Consider the following 25,461-nt stretch of genomic DNA (forward strand, 5'->3'; position numbering starts at 1 on the left):
ACCGGGTTGGTCTAGTGGTTAACGCGTCTTCCCAAATCAGCTGATTTGGAAGTCGAGAGTTACAGCGTTCAAGTCCTAGTAAAGCCATATATTTTTACATGGATTTGAATACTAGATCATGGATACCGGTGTTCTTTGGTGGTTGGGTTTCAATTAACCACACATCTCAGGTATGGTCGAACTGAGAATGTACAAGACTAACACTTCATTTACACTCATACATATCATCCTCATTCATCCTCTGAAGAATTATCTAAACGGTAGTTACCGGAGGCTAAACAGGAAAAAGAAGAAAAGAAAGTAAGTATATATGGAATAAGGGTAATAAATCAAACTGGGTAAGTCATTATATGTTCTTATCATAAAGTGTCTGTAAATTGTGTATTAGCCTGTAAAAATATTTTGACAATAAATAAATTATGGATGACGACATCAGAATATTTAATAGTATTAGAAGTTTTAATGTTGGTGTATATTTTTAAAAACAGAACTGATTTAATCAAAATCCACCACATATATCGTAATCAAAACATTAATTTCTAAGGTATTTGCAGTATATAATACAGTTTTTTAACTAAAACATTTTGAATAAAATTTTGTTCTTGATACAATTTTGAATAAAATAGACCTGCTTATTCTGAAGCAACAAAGGAAGAGAAAAACCACAAACATACACAACCTAAAGTTAATGTTCTGATGCTTGGTCCAGTTATCATGTTGTAGTCTTACAGAGGCTACACAACAGTAATCTTGTGGAAGCTAGTTCAACTACTCTTTACAGCTAGAACAATTGTAGTGATTCAAGAACCATTGCATCCAATACTATTTACAGCTTCCTTAGGATACTTATAGCCGAGTAGTTATAGCAAGGCAAGAGGGGCGTTTTGTATCCAATCATCTTTATTAACTGCACTTATTTTATCTTGCACTAATTTTACACAATCATCCAATTTGAAAGTCACATTTTTATCAGCAACATAATTCTTTATGTCATTCCACATCACCTCAATCGGATTGAGATCTGAGTGATATTAGAAGCCATAATACACTGTCATCCCTTTCAGCAAGTAAAGCACCTATTTTATACCTTTTAAATCTTGATTTACAGACTGAAATTAATTCATATAGCTCGGGTTTTAATAGTTTTTCATTGAGTGGTATATTTTTTTCAATGTGCCAATCATTTCACATTTCTTGGAGGTTGATTTTGGTGCACCATTCAACTTCAGATTGTGATATGGTGCAGTATCAATGACTAACACTGAATGTTGTAAATTTTTTATGAGTTGATTTGTAACCAATTTTTCATAATCTGTATAATTCATACTATCATATGGTAGTCGCCAGACTTTTGTCCAGATTTGAAAATCAATTATGAGTCTTTTACGAAACCATTTTCTTCACATACGTGAACTACAATTGCTCTTTGACCTTCTTAAATCGTAGTAAGTAACTCGGATATTCCATCGGAAAAGTTCGTCCAACAACATAGCCTTGTGTGTATTGAATAAACATACGTTTCGTCCATATAAATGACTGGCCGTCCTTCAGTTCTGTATTTTTCTAACGCCCGTAGATATAGTATTCGTTTCTCTCAAATAACATTTTCTCATCAAACATTTTCTGTTATAACGCATTTTTTTTTACATCTGAACACTAATTGTCAAATAACCTCCCACAAAGTCCATTTTCCACTCTTAAAGTCTATTTTGTTCTTGACCACTGCTAATAAATTTTTATAGTAGATCGTTGACCTTGCGAAATATGAAATTCATTTATACTTCGTCTAATAACATTTGTGAAAGTTATTAATTTTTGTTTTCAGTTTGTTTCGCGAACGTTTTTTGTTTGTAGTAAAAATTCCACTACGTGTGCTGCATTTTTTTTATTTTCCTAAATTATTCGGTGAACACTACGGCGAGAAACTCCTTTTGCTTCAGCAACCCTTTTATGAAATTTCATTATTAACCGTGGATCTTCCGCGGCTTCTTTTTTTCATAAAGGAATAGACATTGATAATGACTTTGCGAGTCTATTCTTTTTCTGTTAAGCCTCCAGAAGTAACACCGTAGGTGTTACTTCGGAGGACTTTACGAGTCTGACTGTAAAACTTTACGATTACCAATTTACTTTGGAATTTCCATAATATATATATTATGTTATTATAACATATATACATATTTTTTGAATAAATGCACACAACGATTTAACAATAACGATTGTGCTTAGTGTCTGTATACTATACAGAATTCGTTTCTTTGTTTTTTTGTCGAATTAAAATGTTTATTTTTGTTTGTGAAGCGACGACTAAACGGATGACTCATACACATTTAACTTAAGAAACTAACAATTTAGTGGAAGGAAGCAAGACCAAGCCATAATATGTTTAGACTATTACAAATGTTTGTAGCTGGTAGTGAGATAGTCATAAATTTGTTTATAAAAACATTAATGCGTGCAAATTGATGCTTATAAAAAAAATTATGTTCGCAACAAAACAATTTGTACATTTTCAATAACTGACCAACGAATGAATTTATTTTTTTAGTTTTATAGTACAGAATAGAAAAAATACACAAAAAAATTTAACACTGCACATTACGTACGTTCAATCATTGCACTGTAACTAATTCTTTTAACTTTCACTTACAGTTCGAAATGAATTCGACGATATCAGACTGAAAACTTAGCAATCAGTAGTCCTCACTCCGATAAATGGCTTCGGCCTGTAACTCTAAGTAGAGGGGAAATCGCCTTGCTAGATCGGTTCCGCTATTCATATGTGCGCTGTGCCTTACAGTTAATGAAGAAAACAAAAATCTGTGATTTGTAGTTTATGTATATAACCGTACGTTTGTATTTACAGTATTATGAAGAAATAAAGTAAGATTGATTCTTAGTGACTTAGTGAATGAGGTTTTAAAATGTTTTTATTGCTAGTTCTATAGAAAACTTCTGAAATTTAAAACTAGTAAAGGTGATAGTTTCTATCAATATTATTAATTTAATATTATATAATTTTACAACTATAAAAGTAACATTACCTAGAGAAAAATAGAATAATACTCGTGTGCCATTTACAGATATTTCAAATCGTTCTATAGAATGTACGTATTTGTTATTTTGAATAAATCAGAAGGTTGAAAGTTAATCCACCGGATCAAGTGTGATGGGAATGTAGAAGAGGAGACTCTTTCTCAACAAACCATGGAACCACTGGAATCTCCTTTGACTTGTATAGAGTTCCGCTTACACAAGTAACGTTATCTTAGCCTGCGGCGGCCAATTCCCACCTCCCCATCACAACCGGTCCTTTAATCACGCTCCCGGCTTAAGGGTTTACAACTTCTCAACAATAAAATTACATAGAAATTCCCATACTTCTTCGAACTTTAAGCAACATAAAAATGCATAAAAAACTCATTCATGTATGTAAGCAAAAGTTATCTTTATAATACCAAAACTGGTGAAGAATATTAATGGACTGATATTTTAACGGGGGACGTTCCTGTTAAAATATAACATTTTTTCATAAATACCTTATTTTTTAATAAGTATTGAATTGAAGAACATAAAGAATTTACCGTTAAAAAACATAAATAATGTTTGTTAATAGTGATAACCCAACGATCAAAGTACAAGAAGAACATTTAAGTCAATTAAAGAGAATGTCAGTTAAATGGGTTTTAATGACTACCTTTATTGGTTTTGAACCAGGTTCTTAAAGGTCAGAGAATGGCTTTTAACAGCTATTCTTTGGCCGTATCGGCAGTTGTACTAAGAATGAAATCAAAATTACTGCGATGTTTTCACGTATGTTATTTGCCAAAAAATTAAAAAAAAAAAAACAAAAAAAAAACAGTTACGTTATTCTAGCGAATAAATTTTTGTATTTTAGAGTGGTTTAAATAATTTCAACTAGTATTTGTCAAAAGTAAAAATATTCCTTTTTTATTAAAAGTATATGTTCCATTTCAGTAAAGATATTTCTTCCATAACTGGCCAGGGAAATATTTTTATTGAAATTCTGAAATAATTTTTCTCAAAAATTAAACATATTCCAACAATTGCGGGAGTTATTTAAATTACTTTTATCTGACCTACTTTCTCTATTTTAAGATTACTTATATTTTCTAAATATTAGACATGAAAAATTGCAAAGTTAAAACAAAGATTTACAGGGTTAAAATTCTGATACTAAAATTAATCTTTAAACGATAATTATCAAAGAAAGAACGTATTTAGAATATATTTTTTTAAAGACTATAAATGATCACTATCAGCATGAGTTCCGTTAAAAAATGAATATTTACAGTAATGTACTGTTCAGGAACAAGTCCTCCTTTTCACAGGTTTAATTACATTAAAACTTCGCAGTATTGCCATAATCTTTCATTATTTATCCCGTATAATTTAATAATGATATAAAAAAAAAATCAATATAGCTGAATAGTTATGAACGACAGGAGTTTAATTTTTAATAAATTTTATCTATCATCTTTTATTATAATTATTTTGGAGGAAAATAAACATTCAACATTTCTTGAACAAGTTTACAGAAATTCAGAGTTGTGAAGTAAATATTAACTTGCATAGAACTGCTTAGCATCGTTCAGTCGCTCGAACAGATATTAAGCTACCGTGTTTTAAGATATTGAAAAATCACATCACACAGTCAGGACAATTATTATTTACCAGTTCGAAACCCTTTCACGTGAAATTGAATTATCTTGTCACTTTTCAGTAAAAATATATAATTTTCTTTTATTACAAGAAAGAGGAATATCTTTGTTAAATACTTAAGAAATTTTTCTCAAAATTTAAACGCATCATGAGTAGAAAGATTCCTGCACATTTTTACTATATCTGAAGGTAGTAGTAAAAAACTTCTTACTTCAGTTCAGAGATAGCCTTAAACATATATATAAGCTGTTCAGACATCAACATATTTCATTCTCAATGTTGTAATGATCTTCCTTGACTTCTTCATTCTCTAGACTTGTATTCCGTAGTAAATGTAGAATTTCTATTATTATCCATTCTGTATAGATCATCCGTGCACTTATTGAGGTAGTAAGCCGGGAACCTTTTTGTTAATACCAACATTTAGCTTGTTCCTGATGTCTACATTTCTTACACTATAATTTCTACAAAAATGTATTTCAGGTGCTTCTAATTTTTGTTTAATTTTCTCCGAAAAAGTTCAGCTTTTACTTTGGTGTAGAGCGTCAGAATGATTATGATGTAGTTTTATAAAGGTGTCTTTAAGAGCATTTTTACATATCGTCCTTGTTATAATTCTGTATATATTTGAAATGCTTAAAATTACAAAAATAATATTATAAACATCATAATATAACATCATCATCTTTATAACATCATCTTTAAAAAGATGATGTTAAAACATCTTTTTTTGTGCAAAAAAACTACCAAGTTTTTATATATATATTTCAATCTCTACATCAAAACTCATTTGGCATTTCGAAATAACATAAATTTTATGTTATTTCGAAATGTTGTAAAATTTTTACAACAGTAGACGTATGTATTTTATACATATATTACCCACAAATTTTACAGAATTACTTTACCAGTGTTATGCAGATTAGTGATTGAAAATAATAAAGCAAAAATTTAGATTCTGGCTTTCTTCCAAAATATAGATGACACGTTTCTTCATTAATAAACGTATTAATAAATTGATGTAAGAAAGAACATGCGTTAATTTGATACATTTTGTTGTTTTTTATTTCCTTGTTCGAAGTAAAGGAAGTATTGTGATAGTGAAAAATTTAGGTTTTCAGATTTCAACGGAAATATCCATTTTGGCCATTCCTGAATCCATTTTGACAAGTTTCGGCGTGACTTCAATACGTACGTACGTACGTACTTATGTATCTCGCATAACTCAAAAACGATTAGCCTTTGAAACGATGTTGAAATTTTGGATTTAGGACTACTGTGATATCCAGTTGTACACTTCCCCTTTTGATTGCAATTGACTGAACCAAAAGTGTCAAAAAAAGCCCAAAATCCAAAAAGATGGATTTTAAGCTTTTGCTTATATATATTCTTATTTATATATAAGTTCTTATTTTCATTGGTTCTAGAGTTATAGCCAAATAAAATTTTAATTAATGAAGTATTAGGATTTGGATCTTATAAGGGGAAGGTAAACCGATGTTCGAATCCGACTTCTCATTTTTTTAACTTTTTTTTTTTAATTTAAATATATTGATTTATTAATAATTATTAATCTCTCTGATTGTAAAAAAAATGTTACAATAAATAATAATTCAATAATAAAAAAAATTAAAAAATATATATCAGAAACTATTAATGAAATAAAATTTTATGTACTTTACATTTTATAAAAATGTGTGTGTATGTAATTTAGTAGGCGTACAAGGAAGTTATGTGATGTCTACATCAAAATTTTTCTAACGTTTTATTAAATGTAGATGTTACGTTTAAATGTCGTTATTATTTAATAATTATTCTGTATATTCTTAAAAGTAAAATTTAAACAAATAAAAATTGTTTCCTTTTCAGATAGATAAATTTTTTAGATATTTTCTGAACCTTCTAATCTTTATCACATGCATCAGAATATTGAAATACTTATCGTGCAACACATTTTAATTCAAAGAGTTCAAAATTAATTTTTTACTTAACAAGATCTACATAGTTAAAAAAATAATAAATTTTAAGCTAGTTCTTTACAAAAATTGCATCATACTCGTAACAATAACAATCACTTATGAAAATGATTCAGGTATAAATTAATAAGTACAACTGCAACATGTATCAATAAAAGCAAATGTTTGTTTTCCTTGCAACCTGAACTTGATAAAGAATAAAAAGATCGTTAGGGAATAAACAATGTGTTTGAAAGAAGCTATTCAGAAAAGCTAAAGGGAATGGAATATGGTACTGTGGAAAAGAGGGGTACGGAACAAAATAATATTATACACAAGTCTCCGGTATATAAATTTACGTTTGAAAATATTATCTTGATACGTGCAACATACACGATTTTATTTCAAAGGATTTTATTTATAAAAAAAACTAACGAATAAATAAATAAAAACCACTTAAGATTTTTTTTTCAAGTAAAAATAGACGGTACCATACTGATGGGATAAGACGATACATTTATTAGAATATCGTTCTAATATCTTGGATTCTTTGAGGAAATATTTCGAAATAATTATAATATAATTAAATATCAGAACAATAATTCTTTAGTATATTTCCTATAAGCCGCCAATAATATCTTACAACGATTATAAAATTATTATACGAAGTCAGCGAAATTAACGTAGGACTGAGATGAAGTAACATTTTTTTTTTTATCTGAATGAAAAATGAAGTAAGAAATACTTCAATAATCTATCTTTACTATTATTGGTAATTCGTGTTCACTGAAATTTTTTTTCTCTAATTTCGCTTGAGGCTGCATAAAAAGCAGATTTAAAAAAACCCAATCACCATGAATGCGAATATTATATTAATGTGAATCATCAGCTAGTAATAGTTAGCCGTCGATACAAATGGCTGGCCATTATTAGATTTCAACGGCAATTGGAAGTTTTAACTTACACATCCTTTGATAAATTAACCGTCTTCCAATTGATTAGAATACAGTAACACAGTATTAGTAAGGGTTAATTCATTAATCCTAACGTAGGTTAATGGAAATATTTCCTATGAATGTAAAAATTTCTATCGTAACATAAATAAAGTTTTGATGCTCTATTATGGTTATTGAATATCTTTACATTGTAGTGGCAGTTATCTACAAATCCGTAACATTTACAATAATTTTATCTACATTTCCATCAGTCGATTAAAACACGTAAAATTACACGTATGAAATACGTGAAACACGAAGGAAATTCTCAAACTGAAGTTTTTAATGTCATTTCAGTAAGTATTTTTTAAGGAAAGACCTGAAGATTATTTTCTAAAAAAATAATAAATTCTAAAATAAATTATTCGAACCCTCGTCATGAAGAACTTTTATTCTTTTGTCTTGAGAAACTCTCTCATGTCCTGCGGTTAAGATTCGCCACCGATGAGTATCTGGTTCCTCACGTTTCCAGATAACCGTATTATTTCCCACATCTCGTACAACGCAAGTTATAAGTGCATTGTCATCTTCATAAACGTGAACTGGGTGTAAGGAACCTTCTCTGCCGCTAGTCGCATCTTCCACTAAAACAGACACACAAATATAAATTATTACAATTATTATTCAGTACTAAAAAATAAAAAAAATATATACCATTATAAAATAAATTTAATTAAATAATTTATTTCATAAACTTTTTGCTTTAAGAGTAATTAATTTTATTACATTTTTGTTTTTATTTATGAGATATTTTTATATAAAGTGCTTCCATAATCACGCATCCCAGAAAGGACGCCGATCCTCTACTTTTTTTTTGTCTTCAGTCATTTGACTGGTTTGATGCAGTTCTCCAAGATTCCCTATCTAGTGTTAGTCGTTTCATTTCGGTATACCCCTAACATCCTACATCCCTAACAATTTGTTTTACATACTTCAAACGATGCCTGCCTGCACAATTTTTTCTCGCTACCTGTCCCTTCAATATTAAAGCGATTATTCCAGGATGCTTAATATGTGGCCTATAAGTCTGTCTCTTCTTTTAAGTATATTTTTCCAAATGCTTCTTTCTTCATCTATTTGCTGCAACACCTCTTCATTTATCACTTTATCCACCCATCTGATTTGTAACAGTCTCCTATAGCACCACATTTCAAAACCTTCTAATCTTTTCTTCTCAGGTACTCCGATCGTCTCAAGTTTCACTTCCATATAAAACTACGCTCCAAACTTATACTTTCAAAAATTTTTTCCTAATGTTTAAATTAATTTTTGATGTAAACAATATATTTCTGACTGAAGGCTCATTTTGCCTGTGCTATTCGGTATTTTGTATCCCTCCTGCTTCGTCCGTCTTTATTAATTTTACTTCCCAAATAACAAAATTTACATTTTGAAATAACATGATGGCCGTGTAATTTCCTAAAAATTATCGTCCCCTCGGTCTCCGGATTTCTCACTGCCAGAGGTTCTATTTATGAGGGTCATTTGAAAGGTACAGCTTTCAAGAGCAATCGCCATACTTAAGATAAATTGGAATAAATATCGAAGATAACCTTTTTGATTTAAGAGCAGCAGCTCTAAGAAAAGTTACATTGAACGTAAAGAATTGAGTTCCTGTATCATATATTTAAATTACTCTCTTCATTAAACAAATATAATTTGTTTTTATATGTGGGTTGTGAAAACTTACAAGACTTTGTGTTAGTGAACTTATTCCTTCAGAAAATATATGCAAGCCAAAAATACACTCGGCTTCTTAAAGAAACATTTTCGCTGATATCAGGAAATGTGTAGCATGTAGAAGCATCAAACTGAAGTATTAATTCGTTTACTTAAACCTTCACTAGAGCTACAAATCTCAAAGCTATTACAACTGCAGCAAGGATTTCCAAATAATAACACAGCACCGCACCCCGATTACTTTCAAAAGTTTGAAATTCATCTATGTGTTCACCGTTTTACCGTTTGCATTTCACTAAATGGTTTCACCATATTGTATTTTAGAGGGGATCACCCAATAAATACTAAAGCCATTTCGGTTATTGTGTAGCCACCGAACCAGAATTGCTCCCGAGTATAGGGGACCATTCAGCCGGTGTAGAAGTACGTACTGGCTCTACAAGTCCCATTATCATCAGCATGACCTATCTGCTGATGAAAAGAACATCTACAGAACCGACGATGTGGAAAAAGGGGTCAACGATAAAGAAAAGTGATGAGAGGTTAAAAAAGACTATCTAAACGCGGAGAATCACAGTATGAAAAATAGCGTCAATCCAGTAAGGAATTTCCAATTTGGAAGGCCTTTCCAGTCATCCACACCCATTCCCATCCTGCGATATTGGGAAATTTTTACACAGATGTGGTTAGTATATTTTATTAGTGACTCGATCACATCGACTATTTTCCACTAACGTTCCTAAATATGTGCTGAATAAAATTGTTTTTTCTGAAGAAAACCTAAGCCACAGAAGAACTGTTGTAGGGATCCTACAATGATTATCTGACCCATTCCTTACTGGTATAAAAGTATCCATCCATAAACCGTTTAGTCAGACCCCACTATAAGTGATAAAAAAAATTAAATATTTATTTATACTTCATTGTTTCCAGAGTGGTTTTTATCGATAGGAAGACTTAGAAATCTTGTTCTATTCGTTGCTAAATTCCAGAACCTTGCCAAGAATCTCTGGACCTTCAGTTAGCAGTCAGTGATCTGAAACACTGATGCTGAAATTTTACATTATTACATTATATGTTTTAATAATATTATTTTGATACAAAAAAATTTATTATTGCTTTGCAATTCATTTTATTTCATTTTCATTTTAGCTAATGAAAGATTTATATTAATATGTCTGGTCATTAAATGGCAAAAATTTTTCAATATGATGGAAACATCTACCTCTAGCCGAAAACTGAAGAAAGTAGAAACTACTTTCTTGAAAGGAAAGTAGAAATCGGTTTCCTACCAGCAATGCATTCTTGTTTCATGTATGGTGTATTATAAACATCGATAATGATCGTATTAGAAAAGTTAAATAATGTTAGAAAATAGTTAGGTTAAAAGTATTCACTATTCATTTTTTCATCAATGAAGAGATTGGACCATATTATCTATCCCCGTTTGCTTAATTAAAATCTCGAGGAAACGAGTTCTTAATTTTAGCAAAAAATAAACAATATTTGGCCTAAAACACCTAAAAATACCGACTAAAATAATTAAATATTTAAACAAAAAGATTTAATTAACGAAAACGTTAAATTTCATACATCATAAAACATTAATTTATGAAGTTATATAATTTTTAATGTAAATTGTAAAAGAAAATTTAATTCTCTACTGAATCCATTCTTACTTCATAATTGAAATTTATTTAGACGTTAGGTAACTCGCCTTCATATTTTTATTACTAAATTTTTCTTAATAAAGAACTTGACTGTGACAAAATTTTTGATAAAGTAAAGAAAAAACAATAATACTAATAACAAATAAACATTTCCATAAAATGTCAGAAACACTTGAGAAGGATGGTTGAAATTTTATAAATTGACATTTTAAAATGTGAATTAGTAAAAAATTAAGTGAATTTCATAGAAAATGAGGAGATTTACAAGTTTGATGACTAAACAGTAAATTTTCCTAACGTTCATCGCAAGTAATAAAAAGCTTCTTCCTTAGTACAGTATCATGCCTTTCTTCGTTATGAAAGGTGCTGCTGGAATGTGTCAACATTTGCGATGTTATTTATTGAAGCTCGTGTAACTAAATTTACTATTTTCTCTGTGTATAAAGATTCTTAATTACATATCTGCGAAGAGAATTATTTCCTATTTTAATTTACTCTTCAAAGAGATGTAATTAAACAATGATAAACATTAAAATACGCCTACGCACGTCAAATAATTAATTATACGTTATGCTTCTTTTTACCATAAATCCTAAAATAAATTAAAAACAGACTAACCTTTTTATTGACATTATTTAATAAAATCAGCTCATATGTTATATCTTTAAGTATTAATTTCATAAATACAAATTATTAAATTAAATTATAATTAATTTAGTTTTTCTAATATTAGCGCTAAAGAAAAAAAAACAATCAAAAGAAACCAGAAAACGCGTAGAGTTAAAAGCTTTTATCGTCTGTAGATATTTCAATGATCTTTTCAATATTTTTTATTTAAAAATTACTATCAATAAAAATTTAATTGATTATTAAATTAATTTAATCAGATTGCAGTTCCGATTTAATAATTATTTGGCAAAAATTTATGAAACATGAGAAAGTATTTGATTAATATTTATTACAACCGGGTAAAAAATATCCACATAGTCGATTTATAGATTAATTTTGTACGTGTTATTTACAGTAAACTAATAATTATAAAACCCTTAAGGCAGTCTTATTTCTTTCTTCATTTAATAGACAAAAAATTAAAAATTTCATTGTCTTTAATTTTGCACATTTCCTAGTGTCATAAATAAACATGATAAATCGAAGTGGACCCAAATTCAACTGCTGTTGAATGTCAGAAGTCGCTAAATACTCGCTGGAGATTTTACCACTCACCTTAACCTGAAAAGTTCTATTAAACAAATAAGAATGAATCTGTTTCAGCATAGGACCCTGAATACCATAAATTTCTAACTTCTGTATCAGGATATCTTGAAAAACTGTATCAAAAGCCTATCTGAAGTCAAAATAGATGGCTTCAAACTATGTATGATTTTCAATCACCGATGCAACAAAGGATAACATATTGTTAGATTTGTGGGGGTAGATCTGCTGGCCACAATAACATGAATAAATTTGCTCAAATTTTCTTGGAGAAGCTCATGTACCACTCTCTCAAAAACCTTAGCTATTACATTGAAAATGGAGACAGGTCTATAATTAGAAGTAACCTACATCAATCCAATTTTTAAGGATAGTTGAAAATATATTTTTTTCCAACATCTTAGAATTCAGCAGAATGAAGAGCAAAATTGAACAGCCAAGTTAAAAAAAGTTGAAAATAGCTCTGTGGTGCCTTTTATTATAATAGTTCAGATGCATTCATCACCAGCCGTAAATCGCCTTCTAGGCTTCACAATATATTCCTATTATACCCCAGTTATAGAAAACTTTTGTTTAGAAAACTAAATAGTGTAATAATTCATGTCTCACGAGCAACATTTCTTACGAGAAATTTTCCATTTCTTCAAGAACAGATCATAAGAAAACATATTCAATGAAATTTTTTATTGTTTATAATTTTTATTTGCAGTAGGATACGTTTTTGTTGAAACCATATGAAAGTTATATCACAGAAATTGACATTAAAAAGGAATCCCCACTGAAATTCTCAAAAAATACATATCAGTGCTATGTAGAATTTCTGAGAGTAGACTGTAGAACATACACAAGGTATGTTTTGGAGAAATATTTTCAGAAGTATAATACAAAATAAATAACATTAACAAGAATCACAAAAATGGCAGCTTGATGAAACACTTATAAAAGAAAAACTAAACCAACAAGAAAAAAGTTTAAATGAATGTGAAAACAGAAACAGAGAGGAAGGAAATGACGGATTGATTAATAAATGCACAACAGCCAGTGAGTGTAATTATATTAGGGTAACTAAGGTTAAGAACATGTAGCCATTTAAATCTTCTAACAGTCTCACTGTTTAGAAGGTTTACAACCTTATAATTAACATGGTCATCTAGCCGCAGTTCATATTTCAAACTGAAATACTGAATTTCTTCCTTGATGCACAGCAGACCTTAATATTCATGGATTTCTCTGTTTATAGCAAACCATGGCATCTCAGCTGTACTCCTCAGTAGTTTGTTCTGAACTGCTGCATGATTTAAGCATTTCTCTTGCTGCTGTGCTCCATAGCTGGACACCATATGCCCATATTGGTTTAAAACTTGCCGAGTACAAAGGTAGCTTATTAGACAAAGATTACTCAGAGACCTTCTGCCCAGCAGCAACAATAGAGAATCAGGTAAGGTACCTTACACTTTCAATGTTGGATTAAAATGCCATCAAGGTGGACTTGTTGGCAGTATCATCTCCTCATTGCGAATATCACATGGCTTGACTATGATTAACCCTATCTTCCATGTACCTAGCACCTGCTGATTATATTTAATTGAGATTGTAGATTAGTTTAGGCCACAGTTGGGTTTTTATCAACAGCCAAAAGAGCCGTGTCATCGGCAAAAGAAGCGACAGTGACTCCATTCCCAACTAGAAGGTCAGCTGTATAAATACATTATACGACAGGCCCAAACCTGAACCTTGTGAAACCCTCAATCTAGCATCGAAGAACACAGATAATGCTTGATTATATTTTACCTGGGAGAAAAGACCATCCAAGTAGCTACGAAGGACAAGATAATAAATTTGAGGAAGGTTCTTTTTCAACTTATGTTAACATCCAAGCAGCCAGACTTTGTTAAATGCTTGTTAGACATTTAAAAAGTTGCTGAATAGTATATCTTCTTCTCTAAGCTCCTGTTGATGATGGTGACAATTCTGTACATTTGCTCAATAGTGGAGTGTCCACCTCGGAACCGTACTGGTGATTTGGAATAATGTGACTGCCCCAGAATAGGCCACATCCTACAAAAGAATAACCATTCAAATAACTTAAACAGGCTTAATGGCCTATGATAAAACCCATATGGGCTACGAACAGTGAGGGTGGTGGAGAGTGTCTTTCCCTATCGGGTCAGGATGTCATTTCAATCTAGCCAGCTGGGCTAGTCTAGTAGTTAACTCATTGCAAATCAGTTGATTTTGAAGCTGAATATTCTAAGATTAAAATCCTAGTAAATACAGTTATTTTTATACGAATTTGAATTCTAGATCATGGATCTAGTCATGTTCTTTGGTGGTTGGGTTTCAATTAATCACACTTCTCAGGAATGTTCGGCCTGAGACTGTACAAGACTACACTTATTTACATTCATACATATCATTCTCATTCATCCTCACAAGTAATATCTTATGGTGGTTCCAGAAGCCAAACAGAAAAAAAGTCATTTCAATCTGCGGTCAGCCCTGTTCAAGGTTGATCTTACTTCAGGCTTCCTTTAGCATTACCATCATTTTCTAAGCCTCTTTTTCACAGCAATATGACCTTTATTGGGTAGCCCACTTCATCCTTCTGCTCACGTCTAAGATGATGTCAAATGCCAGGCAGATTCCTGCTTGACTGAGACCATATTCGTGTCGCATCATTGATTTAACTAGAACATTTGACTGGAAAAGGCACCATTAGTTCTTCAACCCAGCTGCGATATGTAACCCAGTCATTCTTGTTGTTCTGGAGAGTAGGAGATATCTTCTTACTTGTCACCATCGTACTGACTGTCAGCAGAACAGCTGAGTGGTCAGATGTTGAGTAACAATGATAAAAAAACCGAGTACAACGATAAAAAACCCAAAATGATGTAAAGGCCCAATAAGCCTGGTATTTTAGCTGGATCTGAATGCCTCAATAGGTTGGTTGCAATCCAGAGATTATGTACAGGTGCATGTTAACAACGTACCCCTTTAGAGCCCAACCTCTAGTTGTTACAAACCTAGTGCCCCAGAGTAGATGATTAGTGTTCCAGTCACCTCCTACCACAAATCATTGACCTATTGCAACGAAAAGCTTAGGAGAAGTCAACAATAATCGCGGGATGTGGAGGACACTAGACTGCAGAATGCCTAACCAATCCAAGCCAGACCTGGACTTCAACCGATGTGGCATGAATGTTATCTGTTTTCTATTCAGGTAGTTCATGATGCTTAATCATGTCTCTGATGAACACTCCAGTACCTCCATGCCATGAGGATGATTGATATTGTTGACTGAATACCTTTGAAGACAAAAGAAATTGTGTTTTGTAAAGTACATCTCTGAAAGCAAGACGATGTGCAACGATTCGTCAAGTGTTGAAGCCTCTTGTTCCTTCCCTTCGACCAGCAAGACCATTGATATCCAAGGTAGCCATCTTCAGAGATATAGTCTTTAAGGGATTTTGGTGGTAATGATAACCTTAGTAAGAAGGTTACCTATTTGGTTCACCAGAAACTCAATGTTGGAAGTCAGTCTTTTTAACTTCTTCTTAGCAATATTTTGGATGCCGTGCTGAACAACTGTTGCATAACCCTGTGGAACAGGCGTCCAGATTCCTAATCGTTCTCCTTCCCAATGATAGGAATTTATTGTTTTCCAAACCAAAGGAAGCAGTTTGTTTGTTCCTAATTAGTACTGGAGAGGCAGTCTTTGAAGCCGAAGAAACCTTTGACTCTGTTATCTGTCCATGATTTCCTTATATAATGTGCATCCCCTACAGTTAGCAGGATGATCTGATTGATAGAGTGCACAAATATTATTATCTTTAGGACAATTTGCAGTCCTATCGACCTCAGCACATTTAACTGATCTATTAGGCTGCATGCAATTGTTTTTCGTGTGCCCTTACTGCTAACAGCGCATATACTGGACTAAACTAGGAGATCTTCCCGGCGTTTCAAATGTTACCCCACAGTTGGCGATGTATTTCAAACTGAAAACCACTTGTTTTTATCCTTGGTACAAAAAATGTTGACAAGGGTTCCTTTGTGATCCAATGCCTGGCATTAATTATAATTCGGATTGCGTGATCGTGTTTCTCCTTTAATAAGGATGATCGGAACGGAATACTGTAAGTTCCTTAGTACAACCGGGAAGGCTCTTTCGTCCTTTCTAGTAGAGGTATGACCGATCAGATTATGCTCACGCACCAAGTCAATAATCCACTTAAAGACATCCAGATATTTCGAGATTATACGTAATTGTTTACAGTTGAATACTCTTACGTTTTATTTACACTTTTTAACCACCGTTTCAATTAATTCATAAAGACATCGGTGATACCGTACGCTTTCTAGACGACATTTGACAATGACCACTAATTGTTCCTTCGTCTTCTTCAATTGAAAAAAATGGATGCTGTTCTATTTTCAATCTACTCCCTAAGTTATAGTTTAACCCAAAATATAACCCCATAGCCTAATCCATAGTATGTTTAGAACGGAGAAATAGAAAAATAATTTTAAATATCGTGCTCAATTAAACTAAATACTAAAACTCCGACAAAACAATGCTACTCATAAATCCTGGTTCACGTGTAACCATCCCCTGAACCATTAGCACAAAATTATTCACAAAATTGTATCCTGCTTTCTGGGTCGTTGTCACGTCGCACACTACTAGCACATACACCACTTTCATGTGGCCCTTACCTTAAAGAGTTTTCTGGTGAACGCTGAAACGTTTCCAGCCCCGCACCTGAGGATTCATCACTTGTGGCTGTACGAGGTCGCAGTGATAAGCATTTCTGAACATCGCACATAAAAGGAATCGTGACTCGAACTCAGAAATGTGTCGATTCTGAAGGCCACCTCATTGAACATTTACTTTAATCACCATTTGGAACATTCATTTGGACCAGAAAGTAGACTTTTACAAATTGGATTGTAGCCTTACTTTTCCTAGAAATTTAACCTTGTAGGTAGGAAAATAAATATTCTATGACAGTTCAATATGTGCATACTTTTTTTGGCGCACTCTGCATTTGGTTTCCTTAAATTACCAAAAAAAGAAGTATTTTAACTATCTCATTTATATTTAATTTTCTTTTTTAAAATAGAAAGAAAAGCAGATACAATTTAATTATATTTTGGAGTAAAAAAGAGCATATAAAAATATTTTGCAAATTTGAAACAAAAATTATATCTTACAGGAAAATTTACATTTCTTTCCAAGGCGGTACAGCAGTGATAGATATTTACGAAGCAACTGCATACAGTTACTAGCTAAGAGACCCACAAAGGATATTAAGAGTTATTGCAGGCCACTCTAGGGATCCACTGAAGTAACGGACGGAACAGTCCTGATTTTCTTTCTCTCTCATTTCTTTACTAAGTCCCTATACCTTCTCCTCCCTCTGTCAGTCTTGTAATAAGATGCTGACAAGATCTTAACATGCTGTAATTTAGTAAGTAAATGTGCTTCTCTGTAGCAAATTGCCACATCTCCAAAACTTCTGCGAATTCTCTTTGTATAATTCCACTGAATATATCATACTCGTTTACTTCAAGAGGAATTTCTACAATTTTAAATTTGTCTTGATAAAGCATTAGAATCATTACTGAACTATGAGTTTAGCTTTCAATTGGTGTAGATTTGTTAAAAAAATCAATTAATAAACAAATGTAAACCAGAATAACTGTATATTTCCAGAAATACAAACACACACAGACATTTACATGTAAAATTCTTGAGTTAATAGAATTTTATACGAAATTTAATGTACAAAGTTTTAGATTTAGAACTTGTATCTCATTTATGTAATTATGATAGAAAAATATTATCGTTATTAATGATAATTCATACTATTATGAGGTCAAAAAATTTGGATCACAACTTGAAGTAGAAGGTGGCCGGCCAAATTAGTTGAATGAAAGATAAAAATAAAAGAACTTTATACTGAACAAAAATATCTTAATACTGTTTATAATTACTACTTTTTTTGTTGTAATCTTATATTTTGGTTTAAATTTTTACTTTATTAGTTGGTAGATCGATTATCATTTATTTGTTTCCAAATAAAAAAAGTAACTATTAAACATTTTTACATTCCTAATTTCTTGCAATTTATATCTAATTATAATTTCTTACTCTTTCTGGTTGAAAAGGGTATACAGAAATTAGATAGAAATTTAGCCAAAGTATTTTTATTAATAAGTAGTTGCTACAAATCAAATTATTGTCAGTATTAAAGTTCCATCCCTTAATCTGATCAACTCGTTTTGTGAACAATGTAGTAGTTTAATAACATTATAAAGCGATTCTTTATACTGAAATAACAGATATAAATCGCTTAATTATTTAAAATATTTACTTTTATTTTTCATTTTTAAAAATAAATTAATTGATTTTCAAAGAAATAAATAAATATTCCTACACGTTTATTAATTTATTTGAATAGCTAGCGTCTTAATAATTAAACACTTGTCTGAATCATTTACGGAATCGATGTGATTCGTTGAATAATGAAATAGTGCATCGTTATATTCTTTTACAAAGTAATATGAAAAGCATTCAGAATAATTAATATCTTTCTTAATATGAAATTATAACGTATCAGAGAAAATTAATTTAGTCATGATGGAAATTGTAAAACGTCATATTTAATAACATTCATTAATTGAAATAATGAAACTTTTGGTAAAGTATCATTAAGTGACGTAATTTATTGCAATCAAGAGTTAAAACGTTGGTAGAAGCGTGCCTAATTTTCGGTTGATATCATGAAACGCGAAGTAAACAAGTGAATGTCACGTATCGCATAAAGTGCCTGCTGTGTAAGCGAGGAAGGTTAATGATCATTGCACGTTTCAGGCGTGCTGGATTAAACCCTTCCTAAATTCATCCATATTCCATGTGTCTTCGTCTAAGGGTGTGGTAGAACTTGGGTTATCCTTTTATTCGCTAACATCATGTAAGAAATCCACATCAAACAAGATGAAGTACATTTCGTTTAGCAAATAATACATATATTTTATTCTTAATGAAAATATAAACATTTTATTTCTGTCGGTGACTGAAACATTATTTAAATATCAAAATATCACTCTGAGTACGTATTTTCTTATTAATGTATTTTTTATTTTGGTATATTTGCTAATCAGTGTCAAAGTAATGCATTAAATTCAAGGATTTACAAAACTTCAATAGTTTTTTCACCTTACCACACAGTTTGTGAATTTACAGTTACATACATGTTACTACCATTTCATGAATATAATAGGGTGTACATTATAACACTAAATAAAGAGATTAAAATAAAACATGAACTACTCTGTTAAAAATAATGTGATCAGATATCCTGTTTTTGATGAAACATCCCCCTCTTGATGTTCTCGATCCACTATCCTGCAGAATAATATGATGTAAATAATATAATATAAATAATATTATTTATTTTTAAATAATCAGTCAAAATGTCCAAGGTTTTTTAAAATCAGTTTAAAGATTTTTAAAATAAGACTTTTTTGTATGTATAAGCAAATATCTTTTTTTTTTATAAGTAGAAGATCCGAAGGATAAACGATATACGTTGTAAAACTGACACAATGTATTTATTAGTAATGAAAATTATTATTTATTAACTTTTAAGATTATCTAAAAGTATTATTCACCGTATAGGTAATACATTTTTTAGGAATTTTCATTAGTATTCTGTATCAGACTTCATCGAATTATTCTCATATTTATTTATGACAGCAGGTTACATACGCTAGTATTTAGTGCAGACTGGTGAGTCCAATAAATCACAGCACTTCTTAACAGTTTATTTTTGAATATACTACATGCTTTAAAAAAAAAAAAAATTATGCATTCATAACCAATTTGACATTTTATAGCACACTACATTTCAATACCATAATTTTAATATATAATTAGAATATCTTAACTGTTACACTATTGTCAACATTCTTAAATGCTAAATTGTTTTGTCAATTTAGATTTGTTCTTATATGTATTTTATAATTTAAAATTTTGTTTAGTTTCGAAAGGTAATTTGGCAAAAAATTTACTCAGTGTGTGACATTCTAAAAAAACTGTTGCCAACTGACCCCAACGAAAATACCATATGTTATGAACCTATATCCTAACTCTCATTTTTTGTTAATTTTAGAGGGGTGTGGTGATTTCCCAGCCATACTGAAGTTTATTACCGTTATAGCCAAGGAATTAAAATTTGTTACTTAATGGGAGATGAAACTAAGTAATGATAAAATTCTGAATATAGTATATGCTTTAAAAAATATTTTATGCGTTCATAAAAGATTTGACATTTTATAGCGCACTAAATATCATTAATACCATAATTTAAATATATTATTAGGATATCGTAACTGTTATACTTTTGTCAATGTTGTTAAAAGCAAAATTCTGTTGATGTCAATTTAGAATTTTTTCTCTCATATATATTTGATAATTTAAAATTCTGGTAAATTTCGAAAGGTATATTGGCAAAAAATTTGCCATTCTGGTTATATTTTCAGTGAAGCAATTTCAGTTTATTTTTAAAACTTCAATGAATTTTTGTATAAAAAAATAAATTAATAGTAAAACTAACTCTATATAATAAAGAATTTACATTTACTGGAATGTAGATTCTATTTTCAAAATCAGTGCAAGAATCTTCACACATTAACCCAGACCACTGCTAACTGCGACATACCTAATAATAAATAACTGTTCTGCTTCTGTCGCTTCTGGTACGTGATTCATGCACCAAATAATAAGAGAAAAAAAGTTTATAAATTTATTTATTTAATAAGAATAATAAATTTGCCTCTTATAAAAACTTAATGGCAGAAATTCAATTTTATTTTATTTTAAATTATTATCTCAAATCTGTACAATTTAATTAATTCTTACATTATTTATGAAGAATAGCAAGAATTACATTATTTAGATCTTTTGGTGTTAGAATTTAAGAATTTTGATCCCTCTAATGCAAATATCTTCCTATTTGAAATTATTTGATACTGCATAGCTATATTAAAAAATAAAAGAAATTCAAACATAGATACCAATTCATGTACTAACTTTTACTTTTTTTAAGATGAATATTTAATTGTATTAAACTACTACTGATTGCATATCTTAATCACAATAAATAAACTTATGAAAATTCAAGCATTCCTTAGAATGCTGTATCTTTACTTTCAGAAATAAAATTTGATTCCTATGTATACATTTTGTGACACTTGACTTTTTTCTATGATTGTTTCTAAGTAATTATTTTATACTATAATAACAAAATTCAAAATATTAAAATATCACAAGTATTACAGCAAGATAATGTTCTATGGGTATAAGGTTATCTTTTTAGATTTTTTATTTTGTTTGTACAATTTTAAATGTCTAACAATTTTAAAGTTTATACCTTTATGTCCATTCTGATACAAACTTACATTAAATCTGCTTTAACTTAAGTTAAAAAACATATTATAGAAAATATAACTCTTATTTTTTCTTATCTGAGACACGCCAAGGAAGATAAGTAGTCTAATGTATTTCATATAATCTTAAAAACCCCCGTTTTGCGGAAGGGAGTGAGTGAGTCATAGAAGTGTAATTAACAAGGAAAATAGGTTAAATTTTGTCGAAGGAAGAACTAAAACACTTTTCTATAACAAAAAAATATACACCTAAATTAAATATTATTCAATTATGTTAAATATAATTAAGAATTAAAAGCTGATCTTTTGAAGTATCTTTGGCTTCCGTGAAATTACGCTAAAAAAATCCAAAGGTAAAATAATTTGATCTAAAATATTCAATTAAGATATATTACATCTATTCAACGCTAGAAAAATTTATAAGTTATAGTAGGATTATTATTTGACATCCTTGACAGCACAATATATACAAAGTATAAACAACATATGGTATTGTAACATCATACAAAAGTATCGTATATCATACACAATATTTCAATATTGTATATCAATAAATCTACGTGTATTTAATCTAATGGCTGACTACTGGAACAATAAAATTCTAACAATTATTCAATATCAGTATAACAATACTTTTGTGTTTTTTTTTTTTTTTAAGAAGTTCAACCCGAAAAATTACATTTAAATAGTTGAAAGTAATACATAACCATTAAGAAGGTATGATTCAGATGAACTAAAAACCCTCCATTTCAAAACACACATTTATGTAAAGAAAGTTCATCGTAGAAGAAATCTATATCTAAGAATTTTTCAACAATAACGATAAAAAAATTTCGTAAACACGTTTACAAATGAGCATCGATATTTCTATTCATTTCTTTTGAGTAACTTTATTAAATAATCAGTAGAGAGAGAAAAGAATATGAGTAATTTTCGCCCACATACTTCGAAGCGTATAGTATCGCAGTCGGGAAGCCCTTCAAATCAAAGGAAACATTAATTAGACGCTTAAATTCAATAGACTAGGCTATTGAAACCATCGTCTCTTTTAACATATACTCAGTTATGCTGTGGAAATATTAAAGCTATTTGCTGTAATGACATAAAATATGTACATATATATTAATTATAACGTTAATGCTATTAATTATAACAATAACGCAAAATATTTCAAACCGGGATATTTCTTTGTTACAAATTCCGAGATCAAAGACATAGGCTGGCGTTCAAAATAATTGCACACGGCGCCCAGTAACTGAAAGAGAAAATACTTAGCAAATAAAAACTAAAAAATAAAAATACAACAGAAAATAGTAAATTAATTTACTGGAATGTTCACTTCGTTTATTGGTCTTAAGCTTATGAGAGCAACGGGATTAATGAATTCCTTTCTAATGGACTATAATAAAAAGATATAAGAACTATTCATAATTTATTAAATACTGTTACAATAGTTTTTGTCTCAGAAAATAAAGTAGTTTTTTGTCTATTATTTGAGTAGAAAAAAGTAATGTTATAGAGTGAACTGCTTTCAAATTCCAGATTGCTGATAACTGTAATTTTGTTAGAAATCACAGAATAATTGTATTTTTTACATTGACGAAAAAGAAAGATCAAGAAAATTTAAAGTGTTTATTTATCCGATCCCGTACTTTGTTACTAATGTTTTTTTTTAATATTATTATTATTTGTGATTAATTTAAAATAGGAAAATATTAAAAATGTATCATACATAATGGATAATGAAAAGTCAACGCTTCATTATCAAGTACAAGTAAAATGATTAGCTAACATTATGTATAAAGATAATCTGATAACAATTTTCGAATTTATGTAACTTGTTCAGAAAATAAACGTTATAGTAACTGTTATTAATATTAATCTGCAGCTAAAATATAAAAACTGAGAAAAGCCTCAAAAATTATAATAAAGCAAAAGGTTTTTAAAATGTTTAATTTAATTATCGATAAATAAGTTTAACATATGAGAACGTCAATAAGAAATTATAAAATAATAGTCGATTGATGTATACATGAGCAAGGGAAATTCTATGATTAAGTCATCCCAGAAGTACTATAATCCAGAATTACACTTTAAATTTTAATAATTAAAAAAAAATAAAAAAAAAAATACGTATATGCTTAAATCACTGTATATTTAAATAATCCAAAAGCAAACTCTTTAATGGAAAGAAATATTTTCGATTTTAATGAAATTAATCGATTATATCGTTTGAGTTATAAAGCTGTTAATAAAACCTATTAGATCAGTGTCTGAACCGAAAAATGCCTAATGTAGAAAATCAGCTTTTATAAAGTATCTCATTAAATTATTTGCTGATAATCCAATTACCTGGTAGTAGTTTCAAATACTTGTGTACTATTTCCTTGTCACCGTACAAATGCGGCTGTGGTCTGCGGCTTTAAGTTCCTTCCACTTTCTGTGGTATCTAGTTTCTAACTAATTTCAAGTGTCCGGTCTCCTGCTTAAGTAACAACTATAATAATTATCATTATTCTACTTAATTAACCTGCTCTTGATAGTACTTATTTCATAGCTCCAATTAAATTAAATTGGATTTGTTTTCGTGACGAAAAATCAAGAAATATTCAATCAAGCGAAATATTCAAAGGTAAAACACAATGTAACAATTTTTTACATAATCTAAAAATTCCGCTAATATTAATATAATGCAGTTATTTAAAATTATCTACTGTATTAGATGATATCTCATATAAATTTTAAGTGAATTTCTTCACGTAAAAGTTACATATTATAATAATATGATGATTACATAATGCACAGAGCATAAATTCCGCATAAGTAACATTAGTCTTGTTCGCGAACCTGTTGACTAAAATTATGCCGGGTATTTGCGGCTGGATCAGGATATTGAGAGATTAACAATTTTGAAGTGTTTATATAATTGCAATTTAATATTTCAAGAATATTGAACATAAATAAAATAATACAAATCAGTAATAATATTTTTTATTATTTTTTTTTTTTTTGCGGAGGGAGGTGGAATTGCATTTACGCACGGAGTGTCGGGCTCTCACTGATGGAATTATCCAATCACCATCAGCAGACTACCTATTAAAACCACCTTCCTTTCTACCAGAACTCGACCCGAAACTGTTTAACAAATTACTTCTGGCCGAGTCCTCCTGTACTAGCTTGAGAAGGCAGCTACCTAATTTTCAGGATTTTTGAGGTCACCCTTCTTGGTCCTGAAAATGCTGCCGACGAATCGGGCCACACTCTCCCAGATGCTCAGGTTTTTTTTTTTTTTTTGTTTTTGTTTTTTTTCCCTACTCTCCCCGACCGGATATCCAATTAAGTATACTCAGTCGGGGAGAGTGTCCTTTTACTCTCAAAGGAGGCGTCCCCCACCCGCCGGCTATACGTCCGGCACGGCAGGTTGGCCTCCCCCGGTCTCGGATCTTTTGTTTTACATTGCCTGCCTCTAATCCCCCGCTTTAGAGCCAAGGTCCGGCTATGCCGTCCCCCAGCGCCTCAGCAGGGAACCGGGACTCGGTCTTTACGCCTTTGGCCTCTAATCGACAGCGCCGACCCCACAAAGAGCCTAGGCTCCCGCAGAGAGGACCCCGCCGACCGGGACTTGGTCTTTTATTTTAACCCAAACTCAAACTCCCCTGGAGTTCACCCCCTTCTCAGGTACCCGCACACCAAGGCGTACAGGCCCTCCATGGAGTGACTGTCCGCCCTACCCTACTGTTTATACTCCCATTCTTCTGTCTTCATCCTCTTTGGCCCGCAGGACCTCCCCGGCGAACCTGCGGAACCATTTCC

The 25,461-nt window shown here is 30.7% G+C and overlaps 1 protein-coding gene across 9 annotated transcripts in view; it reads right to left on the reverse strand.

Moving 5' to 3' along the window:
* LOC142332386 (Ig-like and fibronectin type-III domain-containing protein 1) overlaps positions 1-25,461 on the reverse strand; it is a 676,608-nt gene that overhangs the window by 118,653 nt on the left and 532,494 nt on the right. For all 9 annotated transcript variants that reach the window (XM_075378862.1, XM_075378812.1, XM_075378850.1 and 6 more), the window contains one exon: positions 8,005-8,217. In XM_075378862.1, coding sequence (XP_075234977.1) covers positions 8,005-8,217 — 213 coding nt within the window. The remainder of the gene's footprint in view (positions 1-8,004; positions 8,218-25,461) is intronic.

Source organism: Lycorma delicatula, chromosome 1 (genome assembly GCF_047948215.1).
Source record: "Lycorma delicatula isolate Av1 chromosome 1, ASM4794821v1, whole genome shotgun sequence".
NCBI classification, from domain to species: Eukaryota; Metazoa; Arthropoda; class Insecta; order Hemiptera; family Fulgoridae; genus Lycorma; species Lycorma delicatula.